The following is a 24,649-nucleotide window of genomic DNA, read 5'->3' on the forward strand; positions in this document are numbered from 1 at the left end:
ATACCAGTGTCCTACCAGCTGTAACATTGTACCAGACCAATAATAATCAAACACCACTGTACTATTTTAACGTTAACAAAATGCTAAGACCATGACACCTATCGTCATCAGAGTGCGACAACAACTTGGGGAAATATTTAAAAGACTCTTAACTCTAAGGACTCAACAGAAAAATGCAATCTAAAACTCTGTAACTAGGCCCAAAGTATTCGGACCCTGTCCTCATTTCTCCGCTACAACGCGTAGCTCATACATAAAAGAGTTTTACCTTGCTAAATTCATTTCGTGTCGTCGAGTACCTCAAACTCTTATGATATATAAAGATCTAGCGATATTCCTATATATACAAGCAATGTGTGATAGTCAAATTTAATGCATCTAAGAGGTCGCGACTCAAATGATAATATTACAAATTTGAATTGCAATGATATTATTGATCCAATTAAAAATTCGTTAATACTTCCTATTAAGTATGTGAGGAAAATATTCTATCAGTTAAAAAAAGGAAGTGAATCTGAAGAGTACGAAAAGAGGAGGATGTGGTAAGAATTGCGAAACAGGGAAGGAGGATATGATAACTGATAATAATCAAAACTGGATTGAGTACTTTGGCAAAATTTTGACTTTATTGAGGTTGATTAATTTTAAACAGCGCCCGACTCGTCGAACTAATACGAAAATGAGCTATAGTAATTCGGGAGTCCCGTAATTGAAGGCTCTTGCCACATTCATTTCCCTTCAATCCTACTTGGATTCTTATATATATGGAAAGAGTAAGGTCAATCAACTACCAATACATTTTTTTATTCCATACTTGTTACATACCTAATCAATTGAATTGGTTGAGCTCTTCTTTTGACGCCAATTATAGGGTGACATTACTAGCACTTAAGTTGTGAATTGTAATTGATATAATTTTGAAGCATGTAAAAATAAGGTTATGAGTGAAATCATCTCTCTTTCTGAGCAGATTCAAACTCCAGTAGAACGAATTGATACAGGAGTAGCAACATTTTAATTCTCTTTCTTTTCTTAATCAAGCAGTATTTTAATACATATGATGAACCTTAGAAGTTTTAACTTTCAGCTTGGATATCGAATCACAATCCCCTATAAACAACAATGTGATCCGAGGCAACATTACTACCAAAATGCAAAATTCACCTACAGGCAAAGGTTGCAGGATTCAGTTCCTAATGTGCATATCTGGAATCATAAGGATCCAATATATTAGCTTAAGCTCCATTAGCTGGTGGTTCCTTTCGCCCGATTCCTGACATCTGTAATCCTACAGTAGAACCCTCAGTTGAATTTCCTTGATTGGAGCTCTCCGTAGCCGCCTTCAATCCCTTTTTCCTCTTCACTTTCTCTGCCCAGCCAATAAGACCAACTTGAATATGCTCATCAAATATTGATTTCTTGAAATGGGTACCCATCTGTAGTTCAATATGCCAAAAACAAATAGATTGAACTTTTAAGTTTCTTTGATATCAAGACTCCAAACCAAGCTATTTCAGGAACCTTGTTTAAAACTAACCTGTGTAACAAGAGCGTAAAGAGGCAACGTGCTATAGCTGCATAATATCTGAATGATTACCCTGGAAAAAACAATGAAATCATAGATATAAAAGCCGCGATGAAAGCAAAATAAGATAGTAAAAGTAAAGATGCTATTCAAAAGAGTTTATCATTTTCCGGTGCAACTAAGGCAATGCATATACATTTGCTATATTTTCCACTTGCCGAAACAGAGGAGAAAGGGTAAAGGCATAGAGCTAATACAGAAGTGGGCAGTGAACTTTACCCTATAACAAGCCGAGGAACAATGAAACCAACTTGTCCCATTATGCAGGAATCAAAGCCATATTGCACCTATAAAGCGACAAGGGAAAAAAAAAACTAAAATTAGAAATAGAGAACTAAGCGAAGTGCAACCATGGTATAACAAACTATACCTTACCAATATCCAGAAAAAGAATGCTATCTCGAAAGCATTTTGGAAGAGGATAAAGTGTATCAAGAAGAGGACAATTTGAGGGCGGTTGAACCAGAAGTGTTCATCAGAAGGTGTTACCACCAATTCACCTTCTATGGCAACATGCTTCTCTGCTACCTCGTGAGCTAACTGTATAATTACATGCTCCAACTTCGTGCCAACAGCAAGCAGAAGCTGATAAACCCAAAATTGAAATTAAGTGACAGAAGAAATCAAGTCAGGTTGTTGCTAAAAGGAGCTTGGTGTTGAAAAAATTGAGAACATTATATAATACTCAAAGCTAATAACAGGAAAAAAATCATAAAGATAAGTAATTGAATGCATGAGAAGAAAACATCCATGTTTAACATTCATCATAACTCCTTAGAAGGCTTGATGCAGCTAGCACAAGATCATGCTTTCAGATATAATTTTATCAAAGAGCTTTCCCCTTTCGCTGCTATAAGAACGTAGAAAAAGATGCCCCATAGCACATCTAATCTTCTTGGAAAAATATGCTTTTTGTAGCAAAAGATGTTACTTTGAAGATGGACGTGGACCAATAAAATTCAGCACGTCAATCTGACTGCCAGATATTCGCAGGCATTAATTTTTTGCTGATATATTAAATTAGTCTGTTCAGTTTTAAAGTGGAGGAGAAAAAACATGGTTTGATATATGAAATTACTATATCCATAAGGTAGTTTCAGTAAACACCAAATGATAGCAGTTATGCTCAAAGTAGTAACTGCTTTATATGAATGGCTTTCTAATAAATTAAATTCAAGCTAGCTACAGGCAAGCATTTGAAACCACAAAAAAAGAACATGATAGGGCAACTCACAATAAAAGGAACGAACGCAATCCAGAAATACGTGTGCCAACCTGGAGAACATATAAAATGAATTTATCAGCTTTCAGATCTAAACAACAACCAAATGACCAGAATGAAACATGAAAAAAGAACTTGTAAAACCATCTTAAAGCCAAAACGGAAGTTATTCAAGCAACACGTTCTATTTTAAATGCAATATCTTTGAATGAATAATCTCAAGAATGCTGAAAACTGCAAACGTTATACAAAAAAAGGAAACTACAAATAGTAAAATGAAACCAAATAAAATTTTAACACGATGCTTTAATTTCATTAAAAGTCGCGGAAGCATAATGAAATGTTATCAAATTATAACTGTACATGTACAAACTGAATGGAAACATAGATAAATCCATTAACATTTGCCTCAGAGAAAACTAGCAAAAGGTCATGTTCATAAGGTACAAGGCAACAATATTCATAATTTCTTTTTCTCTTTTTTGACAAGTCAAAGATAGATTCACAATTTTCTCATCCTCAAGGAGGAAGTAAACTGCGAGCATTTTGGCTTATCGTCGGGTAGGAGTGCCCAGTAATACATGGTAACAAATGCTCGGATACTCCAACATCTTACATAATCATAATAAGCATAATAAAACACCAGCTACGTAACCAGTATGGGCTTTATAACTCGAAGTGTGAAAATGTCATATGACATTTTAAAGCAAAGCAGCTGCAAGGTAAAAATGTCTACTCCAAGTTTGAGTTGGCATACCATTAACATTCAGCAACAAGAAGATGACAACAAATACCCAGAGATACCAACTGCAACAAACACAGGAAAATTGTAACAAGTGAGAAAGAACATCCGTAAATTCTTGCCAGTGGGGTGCTGCAAGGGCAGGAAGGAAAGCTTCCACTAAATAACAAAACAAACCGAACGACAAGATTTACTTCCATTCAACCCAATTACAAGAAGAAAACAGATTTATTCATTCTAAATCTCCGTAGTATCACTTGCCTGATGCCGACGACAGTCTTAAAATCGTCTTCCAGAGCCCGAATCATGTACTTGTGAAAATTAAATTTTTTATTTTGCTTGCAGTGTGTCTGCCAAAGAGAAGCGAGATTCACTATTATACGGGCTGCTTAAGCACCAAAAAGAAGGCAAAACACCAAATGATTATATCATATTAGGAATACAATGACGTTACCATAATGAACCCCAAACGCAGGGCAGCATAATCCGACTTGCTGACAGAACCATAAAATTGCTTAAAGAAAGAGTGCTGCAAGTTTTCATCAAAAAGCAAACAAAAGTATTAGATGCTTACGTCAAAAGCAAAAGACACCTGGCAACCAAGTGGTAAGGCTCTATTACAGATTTCCCTATTTCTTCACCTTTATTTTTTCTAATAAATTAAGCTGATGATTATCCAGCGTGGTTTTGAAAATATTTCAAGTGCTCAGCTTATCTAAGAACCACCACTTGCTTATTAAGAATTCTCAGGTAACAGGGCCCTAACAACACACAACATAAAACTTGCTTATTATACAAAATCTTTCAGCACCCTGAACAAACGAACCCATATCTTAGCTAATCAAGATATAATATCTGACTTATTGGAGGCATGATCCAGCACTCGATAAGAAAAAGAAAGATAAAAGGTGGTCATCACATATTCATTTGTCTTTTGAGAGCATATGCACCTTCCCCATCTTCAATAGCTTAAATTTAATATTATTTCTTTTTTCTTTGCATAAAGATGTTTGAAGAGCTGTTGCCAAGGTAAGATTTGCTATATAAAGGAGAAACATGTGATAGGGCAAGAATAACTGCTTAGTGAGGAAGAAAAATTCTTACCAACCAACCAGAAATAGCTGAACGTTTGCCCATACCAACAAATCGGTCCTTGATGAAATCGTGTTGATGGACATGTGTGACCGGTGGTTTTAGAACTGCAAAAGAACGCATCAAATTGGTTTAATTTGAATATCAACTTGATCTGGATATGATGCATTAGAGGAGTAACTCTGTATTTTAGTTATCTTTCCTTTCATGGCTTGCAATATGTCAACAGTCGTCACATAAAGTCTTGGTTCAGAAAGTAAACAGAAGTACATAGCAAAATTAGCTACAGGGACTGCGTGAGCTTTTCTGATCGTTCAATTACTTTCTTTCTTCTTTTCTTATCATCATTTAAAACAGTGCAATCAACTCCAGATTATTCTAGTATTGAATTAAATTCACATAAAGGAAACCAATGAGGATTTTTTACTATATGCACCAAACAGCTGGACGAAAGACTTCACAGGTGATTATCCATACCACGTCCAGTCTCATAATTATCTTTTGCAATGCTGTCCTCCCAGTGCTTCCACTGACGTATCTACAACATCATTTGACAAATTACAAACATTCAACTCCAACAACAAACAAAGTTGAAAGAGAGACCAGCAACAAGTAAATGATACAGAAGCTTTTAGTACAGACCTTTGCTCCTCCAAATACAACTGTCAGAAGAGAGAAAGTCACATGAACAATCGCAAGGACAAAGATAAAAATGTGAAGGTGATGCAACGCTTCAAGAGAGAGTAGTGGGACCTTGTGCTGAAAGAAAAAACAAGAATTATGTACTTTAATGGAGTAATCGAGCTGTACTCTAACAGAAACAGATCATTATATATACTCCAGAATCAGATATTAGAACTGGGATTCAACTTTAGTGTCAGGATATTTAAGAAAATAATTCAAGTAAATGTATGTCTGCACAATATTTTTCACATTGCCGCTTACTAAAGATCAAGGACAAGTAATCCCTAAATTTTGGCTTTTCCCTTTTTCTTTGTATGTAAATAAAAAGAACTAAAACAATGGGTCATTGTAGCAAAGATAATAAATTTCAAAACCATAAAACAAAAATGCAATATTCGTCATCTTTTACTTTTTCCAAATACAAGCACCACCCAACCTTCCTTTTATGAAGGCACACATCATATGGATGAAACTAGAACTACCGAGCTCCTCAGCATGAAGAACTTCTGTCTATATTTGTATATATTTTATATTGCCAATTTAAGTTAATAGGACCATTCAATGCGCGATCACAACCTCATGTCTAGTTGCCACAAAAGAAGCCTTTTTCTTAGGCTCATAGACGGAAGCCTTTCACAAAAAAAAAAAAATGGTGCAAAAGATGAGTTCTTTTATTAGAATATATTTGTGGAATATGGACCTAAGAAGGAAGATCTCCAAAAGTAAATGCAAATAGGCCAGGAAAAGTGATTTTAAAAAAGGGAACTGATTACTTTTGCACTGCAATAGCCAGCAGCAGCTGCTTCTTCAGCTAACAAACGGCGATGATGTTCTGATCCAGGACTAGCATGAGCAGTTTCATTCGCAGAAGACGAAGGAGCCTCCGATAATGAACATGGAAGTAAGTGCATGACAACATCTTCAGGAACACAAATCTTGACTATGCTACCTTGAAGCACCGTTAATAACAGGGATATAAAACCCAAAAGCATCAACTCTGCACACACACACATTCATCAATCAATTCGAAAAATGCAATTTGATCAAAGTTATACAACCACAGAAAACGCTTAAAACAGTAACATTAATTGATTAGTACAAATCTAAAGAGATAAAAAGCTACTTCAGGAATTGGAAGAATGGCGTGTAATATTTCCAAGCCCCTAGTTAAAGAGTGCTAAATAACAGTTAGGCAGATCTTGGAACCTTCTTTAACTTTCTGTAGGGCTTCATATAAAGGCTTCTGATTCTTCTTCTTCAGATACTGCATACATTTTTAGCAAAAGAAAGGAAATTCAGTCCCAGGATGACTTAAGTGTTGTTCAAAATAGAGCAAAGGAAGTGTAAAATCCACATTCAGATGTAACAGCACAAAAAGAAAAGAAAAAAACTAGTAAAGACAGACCTTTCCAAGGAAATGGAGGAAGCGTTCAGCGGCAAGAGAGATGGCAACGATGACGGTGCAGACGGCGGCCACCACCCAAGTAGGTGTGAATTCCAATGTAGACCCTTCTCCACCACCACTCATTTCTCTTTACTTCTATCTAATCAAAACTGTCCTCTCACGGGTTGAGAAAGATGAATCGCCGATGGCAAAAATGGAAGCCACAACAACTAGTGTGGGGACTACTCGACTGTGACTAGAGGAGTTTTTCTTCAAGGAAGAGGATTAGTACTTGGCATGTTAGGTTACCATCTTTAACTATTACTACAGCATATAGGAAAAACTTATTTGCACCATCAAATTTAATAATTCAAATTTAAAACTTACGACAAGTTAGAGTTAGTGATTTTATACTACTCGATTTGTTTCAATTTATATCACATATTTTTTGTATTAGTTTATTCTATATTTTTATATTTAAAATTTTTAAATTTTTTTTATTATCGTACAAATGTTATGGGCTCATAAAATTTTTGGTTTTCCTTTATGATTTGAGTTTTTTTCTCTCAAATAGCACCATAAATATTAGGCAGTGAAATAATAGTAAATATTTTTGCATGTGAGTTTTGGCCTGCGGGCTATCGATGTCGGACAACGATAGTCACGGCATGACAAGCGGTTGATGATCTGTCTTCTGTTGTTTTGTTTGTTTGCGTTTAGCGTGTGAAAATTATTGAACCATAATTTAATGGTCTTAGCGCTGTAGCAATGAATATACGCCGCTGTCTGTAGAGGAAGATGAGCGCCTCTCCAATCACCTTTTCATTAATTAATGGGATCATAACGGGGTTCATGATTCGGTTTGGATCGATTTTTTTCTACAAAAAAATCAAAATCAAGTAAGTCGGTTCTTCAAATATTTGAACAAAACTAAACAAATTAAGTAAATTTTTTATCGATTCCATTTTTGTCGATTTTTCGGTTTTGTCGGTTATTTATCGTTTTTGTTTCTTAAATATGAGACATACACTACCAAATTTTTGACTTAACACTATCAAACTAATTGCTCTTGGAGAAATCTATCATTTACCAAGATAATTGATGATAATTGAATCAAATAGTGATGAATAATTTAATACTCAATTAAAAATCGATTATTCTTAACATGAGATAAATTCTTATACTTAGCAAAAGAAAAATACCAATCAAACTAGAATGTAAAAGCAAAGAATTAGATTATTATAATAGCAAAGAACTAGTGTAAAAATACAAACGACTAATATGTACCCTAAAATTTCAAAAACTTTATATATATATATATATATATATATATATATATATATATATATATATATATATATATATGTGTGTGTGTGTGTGTGTGTGTGTGTGTGTGTGTGTGTAATAATAAATTTAAATAGTTACTTCTATAGTCGGTTTGGTTCGGGATTTTTAGGTTTTTTTTTTATTAAAACCAAAATCAAACCAAATTTGATCAGTTTTTAAAATTCAAAATCAAAACCAAACCAAACCTAAAAAGTATTGATTTTTTTGATCGATTTGATTCGATTTTTGGTTTGGTTATATTTTTCGGATTTTTATAAACACCCCTAATCATAACGCACAACTGGTGGGCCCTCAATGTGGGAACACTTGTCTTCATAATACCGGCACAACAAATCATGTAAATGGACCATGTTCTAGTTTTAGGTAAAAGGCAAAGAACTTTTGATCTAACTAAATAGAATAAAGTTAAAAACTAAGGGTGACTCATATATCAAGTGTTATGTTAAAAAACTAAAAACCAGCAACTGTTATAAATATATCATATTATGGATGTTCATTTAGTACTCTGTTATAGATAAACATTACCCCGATAAAAGATTATCTATATATGGTATAATGAGCTTATCCTTTCGGTACTCCGTTATGGATAAATATTACCACCGGTAGAAGATTTTCTATATCTGGTATAATGAGCTTATTTTTTTGGTACTCCGTTATGGATAAACATTACCCCCGGTAGAAGATTATCTATATCTGGTACAGTAGCAGCTTATACAGCAGCTTGCAGAAGTAGCTTACACATCAGCTTACTTTCTTTTATAAATAGAGGAGATTTCAGTTCATTATGTACAAAAATTTGAAGTTTGAATAATATATCAATTTCTCTCTATACTTGTCTTTACTTTACAGTCTTTATTTTATAACAGTCTTTATTTTATAACACGTTATCAGTACGAGACTCTGCCATCTCGAGCAAATACTTTGAAAGTATCAGAGGTACGAACTTTTTTTTTCTAAATAATGTCAAATCTTTCTAAACTTGAGTTTGTTGTAATGACCAAACCGGTCATTTTAACTTTTAGAAACCCGTTCCCTAAAATAAAACTCCCCGAACATGCTTTTATTAATTTATGACTCGCGGGGATGGTTGGTTCGGGATTGGGAAGTGTGTGGGTTGAAATCGGAACACTTGGTTCCTTAAGTTAGCTTTAAATGGACAAGTTTGACTTCGGTCAATATTTTGAGAAAACAACCCCGGAATCGGGATTTGACGGTTCCAATAGGTTCGTATGATGATTTTGGACTTGGGCATATGTCCGAATCGGGTTTTGGATAACCCGGGAGCGTTTTGACCCTTAATAGTAAAAATTAACTATTTGAAGGTTTAAAATTCTTTAAATTTGGTTTGGGGTAGGTTTTTGAGTAATTGTAGTCCGTTTGTAAGTTCGAGTTTGGGAATAGTTCCGTATAGTGATTTTAGACTTGCACGCAAAATTTTGTGTCATTCCGAGTAGTTTAAGTATATTTCAGCGCATTAGAAGTAAATTGAAGAACTTGAAATTCTTAAGTTTGAATCAATTTGGTTTGAGGTGTGATTCATAGATTTGATGTTGTTTTACATATTTCGTGAGTTCGAGCGAGTCCGTTTTATGATTTCAAACTTGTTGGTATGTTCGGGCGGGGTCCCGGGGGCCCAGAGTGTCAACCGGACGAGGCTCGGACCAAGTTAGAAGTTGGGAACCAAAACTGAAGCTCCCAGCTACTGTCAGAATCGCACCTGCGCTTGGCCAGCCATAGGTGCGACACTCGCAGGTGCGGCAGTAGCTCACAGGAGCGAACCTCGCAGATGCGAGTTTTTATGCGCAGAAGCGGAAAAGAGAAGGGGGCAATCGACCGCAGATGCGGATGATTTGCGCACCTGCGAACGCGCAGGTACGAAGCTGTGTGCGCAAATGCGAGAATTGGCCAGGCAAGTAGAACTTGCACCTGCGAGGATTTTTTGCAGGTGCGGAGCCGCAGGTGCGTTCCAACCTCCGCAGGTGCGAAAGACCTGTTTGGCAGAAAGCTTAAAAGAACAGGAATTCACCATTTTTGCCCATTTTCTTTCATTCTTGGGCGATTTTGGAGCTTTTTGAGAGGAGATTTCAACTAACAACTTGGAGGCGAGTTAATTCTACACCCCTTGAGTTAAATACATAGATTATAAGTAGATTATAACTAGTAAATCTTAGAAATCAAAAATTTAGATGAAAAACCTAGATTTTTTATAAAAGTGAGATTTTAACCACGAAAATAGTTATGGAATTGAGTAGAAATTATATGTTCAAGTTTTTGAGATTATGGGTAATATTTTTATCCGAAAATTTCCAGAATCCGAGCACGTGGGCTCGGGTGAATTTTAGAAATTTTACCATTTTGGATAGGGTAATTTATTTAATAGATGAATTTCGAATTATTGAACATATATTAATTATTTTATATAACTTTTGGATAGTTTCGGATTTTTCGGCATTGAATCGAGAATTTTACGCGATGCGATAATCGAAAAGTGGATTTTGAGACGAGGTAAGTCTCTTGTCTAATCTTGTGAGAGGGAAATTACCCCATAGAAATTAAATTGAATAATTGTTGCTAATTGCGGGGGCTACGTACGCACGAGGTGACGAGAGTCCGTGCGTAGCTACTACTAATGCTAAAGTTCGGGTAGTTTAGGGCATGAATTACTTGTGTAAATTGTATTCTTTGTTTAATTAATATTAATTGATATATATGAATATATTGTGAATTGTTAGATAAAGATATTAAAGGATGGAAATCTCATATGATTGATTTTCTATTTAAATTAATTAATTGTTAAAAGAAATTGTTCTTCCTCCCGAATTTATCTTATAATAAATATACTCTCCTTCCGGAAGTACATAAGAAAATGTCCTCCTTTCTTGTGGAGCGAGTCGAATGTTTCGGCAGGATAGATGCATCTATGGATCGTGCCGCACGTCCCTCGGCAGTATACACGATACTCTGGATCGGGTCGTACGTCCTCGGCAGAAATCGTGCTTAATAATAATAATTACACGATACTTTAATAGTTTATTTCAGCTTGCGAAGCTAATTGATAAATTGGAGAATCCTTGAAATTTAATGAATTATTATTCCTGCTTGTTAAGGAATTAATTGTTATTCCTGTAAATAAGATTAATTGATAAATTAGAAATTATTTCAATTGAAGGAATTTAATTAATATATTGAGAATTGTTGCATTTGAAGGAATTTGATTATTCCCGCTGGTTAAATAAATTATTATAAATTATGTGAATCATGCTGATTTAAATATTCTAGTTGTATTTCAATTATTATTATTGACCCATAGTGAGTGTCAAAGTCGGCCATCTCGTCTCTACCACTTCGATATTAGGCTTGATACTTACTGGGTACACGTTGTTTATGTACTCATACTACACTTGCTGCACTTTTTGTGCAGGATCTGAGGCAAGTACTAGTGGGGTCCTATCGTCTTACACCCATGTTATCCAGGGGCATAGTGGTGGGCTGCCTTTCTGAGCCGTTCTGCAGCTACTAGTATCTCTCCTTGTATTTTTCATTCTGTCTATTTTTATTTCAGACAGAATTTGAGGTTTTGTATAATCTACTAGATGCTCATACACTTGTGACACCAGGTCTTGGCACACACATTGGTAGAATTTGGTGTTTTATTATTTTCTTGGTTTTAAATTTTGTCAATGTATGCTTAATTTATTAAGTTGGCTTGCCTAGCTGTAGTGTTGGGCGCCATCACGACCTATAGGTGAAATTGGGTCGTGACAACATGGTATGAGAGCACTAGGTTCACGTAGGTCTCACAAGTTATGAGCAGTCCTTATAGAGTCTTGCGGATCGGTACAGAGACGTCTGTACTTATCTTCGAGAGGCTATAGGGTGTTAGGAAATTACCTTTCTTCATATTCCATCGTGAAATTGATGTAGTTCTAAATATCCTTCTCTTATTCTCTCTCAGATGGTGAGAACGCGCTCGAATGAGGTTCCAGGCCAGGGAAGAGCTACTCCCACAGTTGCTAGAGGCCGAGAGAGGGCTCCAACCCGTGGTAGAGGGCTAGGACGTCCCAGGACTGTTCCAGTTATGCCGCCAGTGGGTTCAGCAGAGAACCCCATTATTGAGGAACAGGATGAGGTGCCTGTGGCAGAGCCAGCTCCGTTGGATTTCACATCTGTACCGAGATTTCAGGATGTCATGGGTCGTATGCTGCGGTTCATGGACAATATGACTCAGGCTGGTTTATTTCCGGCAGACCCAACCACATCTCAGGCGGGCGGGGGAGTACAGACCCCTACCGCACAGGTTCATGGACAAGCAGCTGCTATATATCAAACCCAGGGTGCACTACCCGTAGGTGGAGCCCAGCCAGTGGCAGCAGCTACACCTGAGCCTAGGCTAGCTGTAGCCGCCGATCCTCAGAAACTATCCGACCGATGGACTAGACTATATCCTCCTGTCTTCGGGGGTGAGCGACATGAGGATCCACAGGACTTCATTGATCGTTGCAGGGACAGACTGCATAACATGAGGATATTGGAGTCTCATGGGGTAGACTTTGCTACTTTTCAGCTAGAGGGCAGAGCCCGTAGATGGTGGCAGTCTTATGTTCTTAGCAGACCAGCAGATTCTCCTCCCATGACTTGGGACAGGTTCACCCATATCTTTCTGGACAGGTATATTCCACCCTTCCAGAGGGAAGAGTTGCGGTTTTAGTTTGAGCAGCTCCAGCAGGGTCAGATGTCAGTGACCGATTATAAGGCGAGGTTTTATGAATTATCTCGCCATGCACTTATGATACTCCCTACTGAGGCGGAGAGAGTGCGGAGGTTTGTAGCTGGTTTACATATTGGTATTCAGGCCACTATGGCTCGAGAGGTTGAGATGGGTACTTCTTATGAGCTAGTTGTGGAGATAGCCCAGAGGATTGAGGGTGTGCGTTAGCGGAGCCGAGAGCAGATTATGAGAGATAAGCGGTTCAGGTACTTTGGAGAGTTCAGAGGTGCTCCGTCTGGGGGCAGAGGTCAGTTCGTGAGGGGGCAGTCTAGCAGACCCCCATTTCTAGCACCACCACCTCATCGAGGTACTCTAGTGCGACCTTATCTCAGTGCTATACCAGAGAGTTCTTACCCACCAGCTATTCAGGTTCCTCCCAGTGGGTATTCAGGTCCCCAGGGCTAGACTCTTAGTTAGCAGCCCATCGTACTGAAGAGTTGTTACGAGTGCAGGGATCCCAGTCACATGCGGAGGTTTTCCCCCAGGCTTTGGGGTAGACCAGTACAGCAGGGTCAGCAGCCTATGCTTATCAGACCAGTTGCTCTCCCAGTAGTCTGACCACCAAGAGGTGGAGGACAGGTGGGTAGGGGCCGTCCTAGAGGTGGAGGTCAGCCAGGCGGAGGCCAGCCAGTTGGCGCTCCACCTCGATTCTATGCTTTTCCGGCTAGACCAGATGCAGAGGCCTCAGATGCTGTGATTACAAGTATTATTTCTGTTTGCGGCAAGGATGCCTCAGTATTATTTGATCCAGGATCCACGTATTCATATGTGTCATCTCTATTTGCTCCATTTTTGGGTATTTCTTGTGAGTCCTTGAGTACTCCTGTTTATGTATCCACTCATGTAGGCGATTCTGTTATTGTGAACCGGATCTACCAGTTTTGTATTATTACATTATATGGTTATGAAACTAGAGCAGATCTCTTATTGCTCGAGATTATCGATTCTGAAATTATTCTGGGTATGGACTGGTTATCTCCATATCATGCTATTCTAGATTGTCATGCCAAAACTGTTACCTTGGTTATTCCATCTTTGCCTAGGCTAGAGTGGAAAGGTTCGTCGGTTAGTTCATTTAATCGGGTTATTTCTTTTATAAAGGCTCAACACATGGTTGAGAAGGGTTGTTTGGCTTATCTAGCCTATGTTCGGGATACTACTGCAGAGACTCTAGCTATTGATTCAGTGCCAGTAGTTCGGGAGTTCTCCGATGTATTTCTTTCAGATCTTCCAGGTATGCCACCTAATCAGGATATTGATTTCTGTATTGACTTGGCTCTAGATACTCAGCCTATATCTATTCCACCGTATCACATGGCTCCGAAAGAATTGAAAGAATTAAAGGATTAGCTTGAAGAGTTACTAGCCAAAGGGTTCGTCAGACCGAGTGTATCGCCTTGGGGTGCACCAGTATTATTTGTGAAGAAGAAAGATGGCACAATGCGAATGTGTATTGACTATCGCCAATTGAACAAAGTTACTATTAAGAACAAGTACCCGTTGCCACGTATTGATGACCTATTTAACCAGTTGCAGGGTGCTAGGGTGTTCTCTAAGATTGACTTGAGGTCGGGGTATCATCAGTTGAAGATTCGAGATTCGGATGTTCCGAAAACTGCTTTCCGTACTAGATATGGTCATTATGAGTTTCTAGTAATGTCTTTCGGTTTAACTAATGCCCCGGCAACGTTTATGGATCTGATGAACATGGTATTCAGGCCATATATTGATTCGTTTGTCATTGTCTTCATTGATGTCATTTTGATCTACTCGCGCAGTAAGGAGGAACATGAACAACATAAGAGAGTAGTGCTTCAGACATTGCGGGGACAAAAGCTATATGCTAAGTTCTCTAAATGTGAGTTTTGGCTAGAGTCTGTAGCATTTTTGGGACATATTGTATCGGGCAAAGGTATTAAAGTTGATCCCAAAAAGATTGAGGCAGTTCAGAATTGGCATCGACCCACTTCGGTGACTGAGATCAGAAGTTTTCTGGGAGGTTTTTCATCGTTGGTTTGTAGAAGGTTTTTCATCTATTGCAGCACCTTTGATCAAATTAACCCAGAAGGGTGTTCAGTTTCGATGGTCCGATGATTGTGAGTCAAGCTTTCAGAAGCTCAAGACAGCATTGACTACCGCACTAGTGTTAGTGTTACCTTCCGGTTCGGGAATGTATACAGTGTATTGCGATGCTTCACGCATTGGTTTGGGTTATGTATTAATGCAGGAAGGACGAGTTATTGCATATGCTTCACGTCAGTTGAAGCCCCACGAGCAGAATTATCCGGTACATGATTTGGAGTTAGCTGCGATTGTTCACGCTCTTAAGATTTGGAGGCATTATCTGGGATATCTTGTGAAGTTTATACTGATCATCGCAGTTTGCAACATTTGTTCAAGCAGAGGGACCTAAATTTGAGGCAGCGTATATGGCTGGAATTACTAACAGATTATGATATTACTATCCTATATCATCCAGGTAAAGCAAATGTAGTTGCAGATGCCTTGAGTAGAAAGGCGGAGAGTATGGGTAGTTTGGCTTTCATTTCAGCAGAAGAGAGGCCATTAGCTTTGGATATCCTGTCCTTGGCCAACAGACTTGTGCGACTAGATATTTCAGAGCCCAACCGAGTTCTTGCATGTGTCGTAGCTCAGTCTTCACTATTTGAGCAGATCAAGGCTCGCCAGTATGATGACCCACACTTAATGGTTCTTCGAGAAACGGTACTATGAGGTGGTGCCACGGAAGTTACTATTGGTACAGATGGTGTTCTGCGACTACAGGATCATCTGTGTGTTCCTAATGTGGATGAACTAAGGAAAAAGATCCTGGAGGAGGCACATAGTTCCCGGTATTCTATTCATCCAGGTGCTACGAAGATGTATCGTGACTTGAGGCAACATTATTGGTGGCGACGAATGAAAAAGGACATAGTTGAGTATGTAGCTAGGTGTCTAAATTGCCAGCAAGTTAAATATGAGCACCAGAGGCCAGGTGGCCTACTTTAGCAGATGACCATACCAGAGTGGAAATGGGAACGAATTACTATGGACTTTGTAGTTGGGTTGCCGCGGACCTTGAGGAAGTTTGATGCAGTTTGGGTGATTGTTGACAGGTTGACCAAGTCGGCACATTTTATTCCTGTTGTGACTACGTATACTTCAGAGAGGTTGGCCCAGATTTATATTCAGGAGATAGTTCTGTTGCACGGTGTGCTAATTTCCATCATATCAGATAGAGGCCCTCACTTTACTTTACATTTCTGGAGAGCAGTACAGAGTGAATTAGGGACTTGTGTAGAGCTCAGCACAACCTTTCACCCGCAAACCGACGGGCAGTCAGAGTGGACAGTTCAGATTTTGGAGGATATGCTCAGGGCATGTGAGATTGACTTTGGAGGTCAGTGGGATCGTTTCCAGCCTTTGGCCAAGTTTGCTTATAATAATAGTTACCAATCCAGCATCGAGATGGCTCCATTTGAGGATTTATATGGCCGTCGATGCCGTTCACCTATCGGATGGTTTGAGCCCGGTGAGGCTAAGTTATATGGTACTGATTTGGTAAAGGATGCCTTGGAAAAGATAAAGTTGATTCAGGTGCAACTTCGTACAGCACAGTCCAGACAAAAGAGTTACGCGGATCAGAAAGCGCGTGATTTATCATTTATGGTAGGTGAAAAAGTTCTCTTGAAGGTTTCGCCGATGAAGGGAATTATGAGATTCGGGAAGAAGGGCAAGTTGAGCCCAAGGTTTATAAGCTTATTTGAGGTGTTGAGACGAGTTGGGGAGGTTGCTTATGAGCTTGCATTGCCTCCCAGTCTATCGGGAGTTCATCCGATTTTTCATGTATCTATGCTCCGGAAGTATCATGCTGACCTATCACATGTGTTGGACTTCAGCACAGTTCAGCTAGATAAGAGTTTGGATTATGAAGAAGAGCATTTGCCATTGTTGATAAACAAGTTCGCCAGTTGAGGTCCAAGAGGATTTCTGCAGTAAAGGTCCAGTGGAGGGGCGAACTAGTCGAGGAAGCGACTCGGGAGGCTGAGGAGGACATGCGGAGCAAATATCCACACTTATTTAGCACTCCAGGTATTATTCTAAACCCGTTCGAGGACGAACGTTTGTTTAAGAGGTGGATAATGTAATGACCCAACCGGTCATTTTAACTTTTAGAAACCCGTTCTCTAAAATAAAACTCCCCGAATATGCTTTTATTAATTTATGACTCGCGGGGATGGTTGGTTCGGGATTGGGAAGTGTGTGGGTTGAAATCGGAACACTTGGTTCCTTAAGTTAGCTTTAAATGGACAAGTTTGACTTCGGTCAACATTTTGAGAAAACAACCCCGGAATCGGGATTTGACGGTTCCAATAGGTTCGTATGATGATTTTGGACTTGGGCGTATGTCCGAATCGGGTTTTGGATAACCCGGGAGCGTTTTGACCCTTAATAGTAAAAATTAACTATTTGAAGGTTTAAAATTCTTTAAATTTGGTTTGGGGTAGGTTTTGAGTAATTGAAGTCCGTTTGGAATTCCGAGTTTGGGAATAGTTCCGCATAGTGATTGAAGACTTGCACGTAAAATTTCGTGTCATTCCGAGTATTTTAAGTATATTTTGGCACATTAGAAGTAAATTGAAGAACTTGAAATTCTTAAATTTGAATTAATTTGGTTTGAGGTGTGATTCATAGATTTGATGTTGTTTTACATATTTCGTGAGTTCGATCGAGTCCGTTTTATGATTTCAAACTTGTTGGTATGTTCGGACGGGGTCCCGGGGGCCCCGAGTGTCAACCGGACGAGGCTCGAACCAAGTTGGAAGTTGGGAACCAAAACTGAAGCTCCCAGCTACTGTCAGAATCGCACCTGCGCTTGGCCAGCCACAGGTACGACACTCGCAGGTGCGGCAGTAGCTCGCAGGAGCGAACCTCGCAGATGCGAGTTTTTGTGCGCAGAAGTGGAAAAGGGAAGGGGCAATCGACCGCAGATGCGGATGATTTGCGCACCTGCGAACGCGCAGGTGCGAAGCTGTGTGCGCAAATGCGAGAATTGGCCAAGCAAGTAGAACTCGCACCTGCGAGGATTTTCCGCAGGTGCGGAGCTGCATGTGCGTTCCAACCTCCGCAGGTGCGAAAGACCTATTTGGAAGAAAGCTTAAAAGAACGGGAATTCACCATTTGTGCCCATTTCTTTCATTCTTGGGCGATTTTGGAGCTTTTTGAGAGGAGATTTCAACTAACAACTTGGAGGTGAGTTAATTCTACACCCCTTAAGTTAAATACATAGATTATAAGTAGATTATAACTAGTAAATCTTAGAAATCAAAGATTTAGATGAAAAACCTAGATTTTTATAAAAGTAAGATTTTAACCACGAAAATAGTTATGAAATTGGGTAGAAATTATATATTCAAGTTCTTGAGATTATGTGTAACGTTTTCATCCAAAAATTTACAGAATCTGAGCACGTGGGCTCGGGATGAATTTTAAGAATTTTACCATTTTGGATAAGGTAATTTATTTAATAGATGAATTTCGAATTATTAAACGTATACTAATTATTTTATATAACTTTTGGATAGTTTCGGATTTTTCGGCATCGAATCGAGAATTTTACACGTCACGATAATCGGAAAGTGGACTTTGAGACGAGGTAAGTCTCTTGTCTAATCTTGTGAGGGGGAAATTACCTCATAGGAATTAAATTGAATAATTGTTACTAATTGCGGGGGCTACGTACGTACGAGGTGACGAGAGTTCATGCGTAGTTATTATTAATGCTAAAGTCCGGGTAGTTTAGGACTCAAAGCATGAATTACTTTTGTAAATTGTATTCTTTGTTTAATTAATATTAATTGATATATATGAATATATTGTGAATTATTAGATAAAGATATTAAAGGATGGAAATCTCATATGATTGATTTTCTGTTTAAATTAATTAATTGTTAAAAGAAATTATTCTTCCTCCCGAATTTATCTTATAATAAATATACTCTCCTTCCGGAGGTACATAAGAAAATATCCTCCTTTCTTGTGGAGTGGGCAGAACGCCTCGGCAGGATAGATGCATCTATGGATCGTGCCGCACGTCCCTCAGTAGTATACACGATACTCTGGATCGGGCCGTACGTCATCGACAGAAATCGTGCTTAATAATAATAATTACACGATACTTTAATAGTTTATTTCATCTTGCGAAGCTAATTGATAAATTGGAGAATTCTTGAAATTTAATGAATTATTATTCCTGCTTGTTAAGGAATTAATTGTTATTCCTGTAAATGAGATTAATTGATAAATTAGAAATTATTTCAATTGAAGAAATTTAATTAATATATTGAGAATTGTTGCATTTGAAGGAATTTGATTATTCCCGCTGGTTAAATAAATTATTATAAATTATGTGAATCATGCTGATTTAAATATTCTAGTTGTATTTCAATTATTATTATTGACCCATAGTGAGTGTCAAAGTCGGCCATCTCGTCTCTACCACTTCGATATTAGGCTTGATACTTACTGGGTACACGTTGTTTATGTACTCATACTACACTTGCTGCACTTTTTGTGCAGGATCTGAGGCAAGTACTAGTGGGGTCCTATCGTCTTACACCCATGTTATCCAGGGGCATAGTGGTGGGCTGCCTTTCTGAGCCGTTCTGCAGCTACTAGTATCTCTCCTTGTATTTTTCATTCTGTCTATTTTTATTTCAGACAGAATTTGAGGTTTTGTATAATCTACTAGATGCTCATACACTTGTGACACCAGGTCTTGGCACACACATTGGTAGAATTTGGTGTTTTATTATTTTCTTGGTTTTAAATTTTGTCAATGTATGCTTAATTTATTAAGTTGGCTTGCCTAGCTGTAGTGTTGGGCGCCATCACGACCTATAGGTGAAATTGGGTCGTGACATTTGTAGCCTTGGATATATCGGGCAAAAGCTACATGTCTTGGGTGCTTGATGCTGAAATTCATCTTGATGTGATGGGTCTGGCAGACACTATCATGGACAATAATCAAGCATCAAACCAAGACCGTGCCAAAGTAATGATATTCCTACGCCATCACCTTGATGGAGGCTTGAAAATGGAATATCTCACTATTAAAGATCCAGTCATATTGTAGAATAATTTGAAAGATAAATATGACCACCTGAAGATGGTCGTTCTTCCACATGCACGTTATGATTGGACTCATCTAAGGCTACAAGATTTTAAATCTATTAGTGAGTATAATTCTGGTATGTTCAGAATTATTTCCCAATTGAAACTATGTGGTGATAATATTACTGATCATGATATGTTGGAGAAAACTTTCACCACTTTTCATGCCTCGAATATGCTCATGCAGTAGCAATATAGAGAGATGGGATTCAAAAAGTATTCTGAACTTATCTCATATCATCTTGTAGTCGAGCAACATAATGGGCTATTAATGAAAAACCATGAAAGCCGACCTACTGGTTCTTGTCCACTCCCTGAAGTGAATGAGACGAACTTCCACCAAGCTAAGCGTGGAAGAGGTCGTGGCCCAAGACATGGTCATGGCCGTGGTCGGGGAAGAAACTCTAATCATGGTAATAATAATGCACCAAAGAACCCTCCTCACCACCAGCAGTGGAAAAGAAAGGAACAAAAGATGATGCGGTGCAAGAAGCAAAGCCAGAAAATGCATGCTTTAGATATGGAGGAAAAGGTAATTGGTCACGTACATGTCATACGCCAAAGCACCTGGTTGAACTGTATCAAGCCTCCCTGAAGAAGACAGAGAAAAATGCTGAAGCAAATTTTATTTCTGAAGATAATTTAGACTTTATGCATTTGGATGTAGCTGATTACTTTGCACTCTCGGAAGGAGAAACAAGTCATGTGATCGATGATGAATCTGTAGAGATGTAAATATTTATTGTTTGTAGTAGATAGTATGGTTATGTAATTGTTGTACATAAATAAAAGTTATGCTTTGATAATAATGTTTACTATCATATTTATTTTGTTTATGTCATTTTGAAGAATATGGATAATCCTCAAATTATGTTTGGATCAAAGACCAATCATGAAGATATTTGTGTAATTGATAGTGGAACAACTCATGCCATAATCAAAGATCAGAAATACTTTTTTTATTTGCATAAGGAAAAAGCAAATGTTTCAACAATTTCTGGTAATATAAGTTTAATTGAAGGCTCGGAAGAGCTAGTATATTTCTGTCTAAGGGAACAAAACTTATAATAGACAATGCATTATTTTCCTCCAAGTCCCGAAGAAACCTGTTGAGTTTTGTGAATATCCGTCGAAATGGGTATCATGTTGAGAAAATAGATGAAATGAATATGGAATATCTTTGTATTACAAAGAATGTTTCTGGCCAGAAGTGCATTGTAGAAAAATTACCAACTTTATCTTCTGGCTTATATTATTCAAAGATTAGTACAGTTGAAGCACACTATATCGTAAACCAGAAGATTACTGATTCAAATATTTTTGTGCTTTGGCATGGCCATTTGAGCCATCCTGGATCAATAATGATGAGACGAATTATTGAAAATTCGAGTGAGCATCCATTAAAGAACCTGAAGATTCTTACAAATAATAAATTTTCTTGTGATGCTTGTTATCAAGGCAAAATGATCACTAGACCACCACCAATGAAGGTTGGCATTGAATCCCCTACCTTTTTAGAACGTATACATGGGGATATATGTGGACCTATTCACACACCAAGTGGGTTGTTTAGATATTTTATGGTCCTCATAGATGCATCTTCAAGATGGTCTCATGTGTGCCTACTATCATCTCATAACCTGGCGTTTGCAAAGCTATTAGCCTAAATAATTCGATTAAGGGCACAATTCCCAGATTATCCTATAAAGGCTATTCGCTTGATAATGCTGGAGAATTCTCATCTCAAGCTTTTGATGATTATTGTCTATCATTTGGGATAAAAGTTGAACATCCTGTAGCTTATGTTCATACTCAAAATGGCCTTGCAGAGTCATTTATTAAATGCCTGCAATTGATAGCAAGACCACTACTTATGAAAATAAAATTACCCAATACTGTTTGGGGCCATGCTATCTTGCATGCAATATCACTTATCCGTCTTAGACCGACACATTATAATAAATATTCTCCGTCACAATTAGTTTTTGGTCATGAACCAAATATTGCCCATCTACGAATTTTTGGATGTGCTGTATATGTGCCAGTAGCACCACCACAACGCAGTAAGACGGGCCCGCAGAGAAGATTAGGAATATATGTTAGGTTTGAATCACCCTCTATTATTCGCTATCTTGATCCTTTGACGGGATATTTATTTATTTCTCGATTTGCAGATTATCGGTTTGATGAAACAAATTTCCCACAATTAGGGGGAGAGAAAAAGAAAATCAAAAGAGAAATTGTGTGGAAAGTTTTATCATTATCCCATTTTGATCCACTTACCCCTATATGTAATCAGGAGGTCCAGAAGATCATTCATTTACAAAATATAGCAAATTAAATGCCAGACACGTTTACTGATTTGAAAAGGATAACTAAGTCACATATCCCTGTAGAGAATGTGCCTATCCGAATTGATATCCCAACAGGACCATCTACTAGCATGAGAGCTAGTGAACCTAAAGCACGCCTGAAGCGTGGTAGACCTTTGGGTTCTAAGGATCGAAATCCTCGAAAAAGAAAAAACAACAAATGATCAAAACGATACTATGAAGGGATCCCCTGAAGAGACCCAAGATCTGATTAGTTCTGAGATTTCTGAAGAAATCAATGAACCCAAGACTCAAAGGAGTGAGAAGCTTTTAATAAGTTCTACTGGTGAAGGGATTAATTTAAATCGATCTGAAATAGTGGTGGATAATATTTTTGCATATAATGGTGCACTTAACATTATGCAAGATAGTGAGTATCTTGAACCCCGATCTATCGAAGAATGTCGACAAAGATCTGATTGGCTAAAATGGCAAGAGGCAATTCAATCAGAATTGAACGCACTTGCTAAAAGAGAGGTCTTTGGACCAGTAGTCCAAACACATATTGGCATAAAACCAGTTGGTCATAAATGGGTTTTTATGCTAAAAAGGAATGATAAAAATAAAATTGAAAGATACAAAGATCGCCTTATCGCACAAGGATTCTCATAACGAACTGGAGTCGATTTTGATGAAACATATTCACTTGTTATGGATGCCATAACATTTCGATATCTCATCAGTTTAGCACTACATGAAAAGCTTGAAATACATCTAATGGATATAGTTACAACTTATCTGTACGGTTCACTTATATGAAAATCCCCGAAGGACTTAAAATGCCCGAAGCAAATCCAAAACTCAGGAAATGTATTCAATCAGATTACAAAGATCTTTGTATGGTTTAAAGCAATCTGGGCATATGTGGTATAATCACCTCCGTGAATATTTGCTTAAAGAGGGTTACATAAATGATGTTATTTGTCCATGTATTTTTATAAAGAAAATGGCATTAGAATTTGTTATACTTCCTGTTTATGTTGATGATATAAATCTTGTTGGGACTCCAGAAGAGCTCCAAAAGGCAATTGAATATCGTAAGAAAGAATTTGAGATGAAAGATCTTGGAAAAACAAAACTTTGTCTTGGTCTGCAAATTGAACATTTAGCAGACGGAATCTTTATCCATCAATCTGCCTATACAAAAAGGGTCTTAAAACGCTTTTACATGGACAAAGCGCACCCATTGAGTACACCAATGGTTGTTCGATCACTTGAAGTGAATAAGGATTCGTTTCGACCTCCAGAAGAGGATGAGGAACTCCTTGGTCCTGAAATACCTTATCTTAGTACAATTGGTGCACTTATGTATCTTGCTAATGATACAAGGCTTAACATAGCATTTTTTGTTAATTTACTAGTAAGATATAGCTCTTCTCCTACACGGAGATATTGGAACGGGATTAAGAATATATTGCGATATTTAAAGGGAACACTTGATATGGGTTTATTTTATTCTAACAAAGGTAGTGCAGATCTTGTTAGTTATGCAAATACAAGTTATTTATCTGATCCACATAAAGCTCGATCTCAAACCGGGTACATGTTTACATGTGGAGGTATTGTCATATCATGGCGCCCCACAAAGCAATCTATTGTTGCCACTTCTTCAAATCATGCTGAGATAATAGCTATTCATGAAGCAAGTAGGGAATGTGTGTGGTTGAGATCAATGATTTATTTTATTCAAGAAAAATATGGTTTGGAATGTGATAAAAGATCCACAATTTTATACGAAGACAATGTTGCATGCATAGCCCAATTAAAGAGAGGTTTTATAAAAGGAGATAGAACAAAGAGTATTTCACCAAAATTATTCTACACACATGATTTTCAGAAAAATGGTGACATTGATGTGCAACAAATCCGTTCAAGTGACAATCCAGCAGATTTATTCACTAAATCTTTGCCAACTTCAACTTTTGAGAAGATAGTATTCAAGATTGGAATGCAGAGACTCAAATATTTGAAACAAGATTTTTATCAGGGGGAGTAAAATACGCGCTATACTATTTTTTCCTTACTAAGATTTTTCCCACATGGTTTCCTTATAAGGTTTTTAATGAGACAACTAGTTATGCGTATTACTAAATATGTGTACTCTTTTTCCTTCACTAGGAATTGTTTCTCACGGGATTTTTCCTAGTAAGGTTTTAATGAAGCACATTATCTTTTAATGAACATCCAAGGGGGAGTGTTATAAATATATTATATTATGGATGTTCATTTATGTCACGACCCAAAATTTTCCACCGACGGGACCGTGATGACGCCTAACAT

At 37.8% G+C, this 24,649-nt stretch overlaps 1 protein-coding gene across 1 annotated transcript; it reads right to left on the bottom strand.

Moving 5' to 3' along the window:
• Positions 1-1,004: 1,004 nt before the first annotated feature.
• LOC104113401 (MLO-like protein 1) lies at positions 1,005-7,055 on the bottom strand. Its single transcript, XM_009623550.4, has 14 exons — positions 6,731-7,055; positions 6,532-6,589; positions 6,099-6,322; positions 5,284-5,400; positions 5,119-5,179; positions 4,654-4,748; positions 4,004-4,078; positions 3,811-3,899; positions 3,565-3,614; positions 2,820-2,860; positions 1,961-2,170; positions 1,805-1,872; positions 1,538-1,598; positions 1,005-1,436 (listed from the first exon to the last, which is right to left on the bottom strand). The coding sequence occupies exons 1-14, from the start codon at positions 6,851-6,853 to the stop codon at positions 1,236-1,238; spliced, it is 1,473 nt and encodes a 490-aa protein (XP_009621845.1). The 5' UTR covers positions 6,854-7,055; the 3' UTR covers positions 1,005-1,235.
• Between the last annotated feature and the right edge of the window lie 17,594 nt (positions 7,056-24,649).

The sequence above is a fragment of the Nicotiana tomentosiformis genome, chromosome 7 (assembly GCF_000390325.3).
Source record: "Nicotiana tomentosiformis chromosome 7, ASM39032v3, whole genome shotgun sequence".
NCBI lineage: Eukaryota > Viridiplantae > Streptophyta > Magnoliopsida > Solanales > Solanaceae > Nicotiana > Nicotiana tomentosiformis.